The sequence below is a fragment of the Prunus dulcis genome, unplaced genomic scaffold (assembly GCF_902201215.1).
Source record: "Prunus dulcis unplaced genomic scaffold, ALMONDv2, whole genome shotgun sequence".
NCBI lineage: Eukaryota > Viridiplantae > Streptophyta > Magnoliopsida > Rosales > Rosaceae > Prunus > Prunus dulcis.
This window is the reverse complement of record NW_023010500.1, coordinates 1,758-8,170: the sequence shown is the minus strand read 5'-3', so window position 1 is coordinate 8,170 and position 6,413 is coordinate 1,758. Positions and strand designations below refer to the sequence as shown.

At 36.8% G+C, this 6,413-nt stretch overlaps 2 protein-coding genes across 2 annotated transcripts; both read right to left on the bottom strand.

The window, feature by feature from the left end:
- Positions 1-1,662: 1,662 nt before the first annotated feature.
- On the bottom strand, positions 1,663-3,231 carry LOC117613686 ((+)-neomenthol dehydrogenase-like). The gene is made up of 5 exons (XM_034342268.1): positions 3,185-3,231; positions 2,815-3,061; positions 2,626-2,703; positions 2,311-2,487; positions 1,663-2,142 (listed from the first exon to the last, which is right to left on the bottom strand). The coding sequence occupies exons 1-5, from the start codon at positions 3,202-3,204 to the stop codon at positions 1,765-1,767; spliced, it is 900 nt and encodes a 299-aa protein (XP_034198159.1). The 5' UTR covers positions 3,205-3,231; the 3' UTR covers positions 1,663-1,764.
- A 661-nt stretch (positions 3,232-3,892) lies between these two features.
- LOC117613687 ((+)-neomenthol dehydrogenase-like) lies at positions 3,893-5,731 on the bottom strand. Its single transcript, XM_034342269.1, has 5 exons — positions 5,712-5,731; positions 5,334-5,580; positions 5,121-5,198; positions 4,393-4,551; positions 3,893-4,270 (listed from the first exon to the last, which is right to left on the bottom strand). Exons 1-5 carry the CDS (start codon positions 5,729-5,731, stop codon positions 3,893-3,895), a joined length of 882 nt encoding a protein of 293 aa, XP_034198160.1.
- Positions 5,732-6,413: the final 682 nt, after the last annotated feature.

Sequence of the window (6,413 nt, the reverse complement as noted above, 5' to 3'; positions counted from 1 at the left end):
CTTCATTCAATTTCTCATCAACTAGAACAAAGATTTTCCTTTTCGGTTCTCTACCAATTTGTTTTGTTGATCATGGCTTCTTCTTCACTGGGTTCTTTCAATCTCTCAAGTAGGAGCAAAAGAGAAGGAGACGAAGCAGAAGACAAAGGGAAGATGGGGTATTTGACAATGGAAGATTTTAAAGGCATGAATTTTGTCCTTATGATCAACTGACATTGGTTGCCACTGTTCTTGTTGAGAAAACTGAGCAAGAGAAGAAACAATTGAAGAATGAGGAGCACCAGATACAGAGCAGACCCTCCTCATCACCACAAGTTTCTTCTTCTTCTCCAAATGCATCACCCCATTTTCATCCCTTGGTCCCTGGCTTGGTTCAAGGCAAATATGTCAATTGGGTGCAGCAGGGATACCCTAAGAAACCAAGGTCTGCTTCTAATTTTGAGCAAAAGTCAACAATGAAGACCAGCCCCCCTGCTACTGTTGCTGCTGCTGCTACTCATGATGATCATATTCAGGGACACAGATGGAGTAATAATTATGGGTTGAAAAGAAAATCCAATGATGATCATGATGATAGAGATAAAGATTGGGCTGTTCCCAAGAAGAAGAAGGAGAAGAAGGTGTACATCAAGAATAAGAAGGGTCCTACTCTTGACCATCGTCCTGATTTGCCTGAAAATTTCAAGAAAATGATCATAGGCCAGATGAATGGCACAGAGCTGAGATGTCTCATACAAAAGGAATTGTTCAGAAGTGATGTAAATGGCAGTCTAAACAGGTTTTCATTGCCTCCAAACCAAGTCTTATGCAACGATTTCCTCACACCTAGTGAGATTGAAGCTCTTAAAGAGAGGAAAGGGAAGAAAAATCACGATCAGGGTTCCTTAAAAAGTCCATCGCCTTCCCTCAAAGTTCCATTAATAGATCCGAGTCTTAAGCTTGAAGATAAAGAAGGGATAAACTTGACTATGTGGACGCTGTCAAACTCAGAAACAAAAACCTATGTGTTGAGAACTACTTGGGGTAAGGTTGTTAGGGAAAACAAGCTGGTTCCTGGTGATGTACTCCAAGTTTGGTCTTTTCGGGCTAACAACAATCAGCTTCACTTGGCTATTGTTGTGGCAAAAAGAGCTGGGAAAATTGGTGCCAACCAGAGTGAAAGGAGTTCTAGTAAGAGGGGCAATATTGTTGATATTGGTGATGAATGTGGTGGCCAAGGAAGTAGAGAAGTGGAAGGTAGCAGTGAAGTTATGTACAGGAGCGCACATAAGATTCATTTGTCAGATAAACATGAAAATGAAGACTTTTAAAGCTCTAATTATGATTTACATATTCTTTTTGTAAAGTTTTTCTGATGAGCTTTACATAGATCAGGTTTCAGTTGCAATGTAATTAACTGATTAATCAATGCAAATACTAGCAAATGCTAATATGTGCATGCATACATGTGTAAATTTTCAGGAAGTAATATTTGTATGGACTATCACATTTATAAATATATATTTCATTGATCTTTAATTTTCTGCACTCTTATCATAAGTTTTCTAAACTTCAATTTTGGATGGAATCGGTCGATTAGAGTCAGGCCCCTTGATCAAGGAATTAAAGAAATACAGATTAAGGGCAAAGTTTTGTCCAATATCCGGATATAAGCACAGAGACACAAGAGTTTGAGAAATTGTTGTTACACCACACCAAGATAAATATAGCAATTTAAACAGAAGAGGATCATTATTTCATGAAATTGAAAAGGGTTTGTTATGCTCAGAAGGGTGAGACTTGTTGTAAATAGAAGTAGAGGCCAGAAGGGCTGCCATTTGGAACCATAGTTAACCTCACAACACTCTCAGCACCTTCATCAATGGTTAACATGCCAGTATTGAAGTTCATATCTGTTTTGACAAATCCAGGGTCTACACTATTGATGCAGATGTTTGGGTATTTGTTGGCCATCATTCTAGTGAACGCGTTCACGGCTGCTTTTGAGAGTATATAGGCAGAGAGGGAAGTAGGCCAGCCTTTGGTTTCCAGAATATCTTCTTTGAAGTCTTTGAGAAACTCATTCAAAACATCATCTATTCTCTGTTCTGTAAGTTTCTCAGCATCACTTAACATCCCTTTGGCCCATTCATTTGGTATATGCTGAAACAAACATGCATATGAAAAACATTTTGATTTGAAGACATAAACTACTTGTTAGCCCATAACTACAATAGGACTCAAATACAACAAAGAAACAAAGGGCTCACAAGTGGTGAAAATTGAAACAACAACCTGATGAGATGCCAAAAATATGAAAACTCTTCGTACCTTTAACGATCCCATGCTGGAAGAAAGACTGACAACTCTTGGTGAATCAGATAGCTGGAGGAGAGGAAGGAGTGCTTTGGTCATTTTCTTGGCACCATAGTAGTTTGTTTTCACACATACTTCAGCTAACTCGTACGTTTGAGTCATTATTTCACTCCAATTTACTCCTACACCATCCTGCATCAAAGAAAGAAAGATTGCATTTAGCTAGTCCATTTTTGAAATTAAAGATTTGTATTTGAAATTTATTTATGAAAAGTTTTAATCAAATCCACATATAATTTGGACTCTTTAAGATGCTAAAGGAAAACTTACCTTACCAATACCTGCAGCTGCAGCAGCTCTCATAGATTCAGGGTCCACAATGGTTCCACTAACCCCTGCATTATTTACCTATAGATTAAGTTATAAGTTAATGTACTTTTCATAGTTATATGAATTTTTTTTAACATGAGCAAGAACAGAGAGATAGAGAAGTTGATCATATATGGTTTCTTATCATACCAAGATATCTAGTTTCCCAAATTGGGTTTTGACAAAATCTGCAAGGGAAGCAATGCTAGCAGTGTCTGTTACATCAAGTTGATGAAAAACCACCAGGTCAGAGAGCCCACACTCTTTCAATTTTTCAATAGCTTCAACACCCATTTTCTCATCTAAAGCAGTTAACACCACCATGATCCCATTTGAAGCCAACTTTCTAACTGTTCCAAATCCAATCCCTTGATTTGAACCTGTAACAACTGCATACCTGAAATAAAAAGAAAAGGGAAAAGGAAAATTTGTATTAAAATTTAATGAAATATGGATTGTGGTGGCCAAGGAGTCTGATAGAAGTGAAGCTTTAAAACATCATGGAAGCAGCAGGTAGTACTTCTTTGCTACTTCTGCCATTGTTGATGGGATTCCAGATTTGCTTTCTGATTTCTGTATGAGCATATAACATGGGCTTTGTTTCAATAGTAATCTTTATTCTTATCATATCTTTTAAAATATTCAAGTTCTGGTCCTTGATTACTCTGTCTTGTTTGTTGATAGATTCTTTTGTTTTTTTGACTAAACAAATCAAGGTTGATCCTACAAAAGAAACAAATTAGCAAAGAATAGTCGGTTCTTTTGTACGGCCATTTCTTGATTCATCTTACCAGGGACGCGCAAGGAAATATGTAATTTCCTCATCTTTCGGATTCAATGGGGGCCCCAAGGCCCAGAGAAACAAAACTAAGCACTAACGCTTCTGGGCCTACAGTCCCTGGCTAGTGGTTTCGTGGGCTTTCTGGAATGTGAATTTTGGTTTACTGGGTCTAAATTGTCTGCAGAAAACTGAAGGGTTAATGGGTTTTTTTTGAACCGATCTGCAATGTATTAAATGGTTCCAACTTCCAGGTATCAAGTCTCTCAAACTGGGCTTTAATGAAAGTTGCCATACAAGCAATAATTTCTCCAGGGCCAGCTAACTCAACTCACCACAGCAAAAGAAAAACAAAGGAACTCATATAACATACTATGTATGGAATTATTCATCAATACAACATAAAGAACAGCAGCTAGCTATGGCTTTCATTATTTTAGTTAACTACACTCAAAAGGGAGTGACTTCTTGAGAAAAGAAGAAGAGGCCAGAAGGAATGCCACTTGGAAATACTGCTAAGCGCATAACATTTTCAGCAGCTTCGTCAACGGTGAAGATGCCAGCATTGAAGGTCATGTCTGTTTTGACAAATCCAGGGCAGATGCAATTGACACACAAATTTGGGTACTTGTTGGCCACAATTCTAGTGTATGCATTCAAGGCTGCTTTTGAGAGTATATACGCAGAGAGGGCAGGAGGCCAGCATTTGGTTTCCAGCATATCTTCTTTGAAATCTCTTAGAAACTCATTCAAAACCTCTTCTGTTCTCTCTTCTGTAAGTTTATCAGCATCATTCAACACCCCTTTGGCCCATTCATTTGGTATAAGCTGAAGAAACATGCATCATAGGAGAATTTCAGATGGCTCATTATGCAAAATAGGAATTTTGATTTTAAGGGATGAAGTGGTAAAATCTAATGAGGATGCCAAAATAAAAGAACACTTTGTACCTTTAACCTCCCCCGGCCAGAAGAAGTATTGACAACTCTTGGTGAATCGGATAGCTGGAGGAGAGGAAGAAATGTTTTGGTCATTTTCTTGGTACCATAGTAGTTTGTTTTAATGCATTCTTCAGCAAACTCATATGTCTGAGTCAACATTTCACTCCACTTGACCTCTACATCTTTCTGCATCAAGAAGAAGAAATTTTTATATTTTTTTCTTGGTAATAATTATTGATAACAGTCCAATAATCCTCTACCAACTCCACCAAAGCAAACTATTGTGCATATAATATCAGACGTAGCTTTACTTAAGGTTCAAGTAATTTATACTTGATTGCTAATATAGCAACAATTTATCAGTACTTTTAAGAACCCTGTAACATGTACTAACCAACTAATCAAGCAGCTAAGGTCCATAACCTCACTTCATAGGCTTGGAGGAACTCTATTATGGAGTGCATATCATACGGAAGGAGTCATTAGCGTCATGTAACGGAGGCTATAATGGCATTACACAGATTTTATTCTTATGTAGAAATTTAAAGAAAAAGAGGGCATATAATTTAACTAGACTAGTCCACTGGACAAAATCTCCCCCTTAGTTAATTCCATAAGATCAATCACATCCTAGAACAATATTACAAACCATGTAAAGCGGAAAATTAAACCATGACTATGCTGACTAAGTGGTGCATTCCTAACCCCAACTTGCATTCTCTTACTGATCAGCTTACCTTACCAAGTCCTGCAGCTGCAGCAGCTCTGAGAGCTTCAGGATCCATAATGGTTCCATTAACCCCTGCATTGTTTACCTATGGAAGTTCAACACTTCTCATCTTTGTTAAATCCTTGTCAACTATAATCATAAATGCATTTGAAGAAAAAAATTTATCAATGATTTTCGAAATGAGCATAAAATTTGAGAAAGAGAAGCTGGTTATACATACCAAGATGTCTAGTTTCCCAAACTGGATTGTGACAAAATCTGCCAGGGAAGCAATGCTAGAAGAGTCTGTGACATCAAGCTGATGAAAAACCACAAGGTCTGAGGGGCCACACTCTTTTAATTTTTCAACAGCTTCAATACCCTTCTTCTCATCTCTAGCGGTTAACACTGTCATGACCCCATTTGAAGCCAGCTGCCTAACTATTCCAAATCCAACTCCCTTATTTGAACCTGTAACAACTGCATACCTGAAAAAAAGAAAAAAAAAGAAATTCACACTATAAATTAATGAAATAAGGGTGTTAATGTGAACAAGGGCTTGAGATATTTATGAACTATGAAGCTTAAATTGCATCAGGGTAAGCAATAAGTATGGTACCTCTTTCCTGATTCTGCCATTGTTGATGGGAATCCAGCTTTCTTTTTCTTTTCTTATTCTTATTCTTGCATTACTATATATAACCTGGAGTTGTCTTCTACTATCATTTTATATTGGTATAATTTGTTTTAAAATATTCAACTTTTGGTGTTGGGTTGCTTTCTTTCAAGTACAGATTCCTAATTTGTAGATTCCTTATTAGTTTTAAGTTTCAGCTTAGCAAAGCAAGACTGCTAGTTTGTAATGCAATGGCCAATTAGACCATATAAGACAAAGCAAAGCAACACTAGTCTTCTGGACGTTGAGTTTTGACTGTATGAGAATTGCCCACCAACCATAAGTGATGCCTCAATTCTTAATTACTGGGAACCAATAAAGAAAATTATAATTTCTTATTAAAAAAAAGGAATTAAGTGCCGCTGCTCCTTTTTACTCTTTTGGGTACAAGTTATAACTTATGCTGATTTAGATTAGTAGGAAAATATGTATAAAAATTTGATATTTCATGCAAAAAAAATCACTTGCACAGTGTTTACATATATATATGGATGCAATGTATTAGCATCTGAATTGATTAACTCATCTGCAACAAAAACAAAAGCTAGTTAATCAGTTAATTACACTGCAAATGAAACCTGATCAGAAAATCTTTACAAAAAGAATATGAAAATCACAATTAGGGCCTTAAAAGTCTTCATCTTC

What these genes read in the sequence shown, in the direction of transcription:
- LOC117613686 (XM_034342268.1), bottom strand. Translation starts at nt 3,204, where the DNA reads ATGGCAGAAGTAGCAAAGAA. An exon ending in ATGGCAGAAGTAGCAAAGAA is followed by an intron (nt 3,062 to 3,184) that starts GTACTACCTGCT and finishes TTTTTATTTCAG; the next exon opens with GTATGCAGTTGTTACAGGTT. An exon ending in CAGCTGCAGGTATTGGTAAG is followed by an intron (nt 2,488 to 2,625) that starts GTAAGTTTTCCT and finishes TCTTTGATGCAG; the next exon opens with GATGGTGTAGGAGTAAATTG.
- LOC117613687 (XM_034342269.1), bottom strand. Translation starts at nt 5,731, where the DNA reads ATGGCAGAATCAGGAAAGAG. An exon ending in ATGGCAGAATCAGGAAAGAG is followed by an intron (nt 5,581 to 5,711) that starts GTACCATACTTA and finishes TCTTTTTTTCAG; the next exon opens with GTATGCAGTTGTTACAGGTT. An exon ending in CTGGCCGGGGGAGGTTAAAG is followed by an intron (nt 4,271 to 4,392) that starts GTACAAAGTGTT and finishes ATGTTTCTTCAG; the next exon opens with CTTATACCAAATGAATGGGC.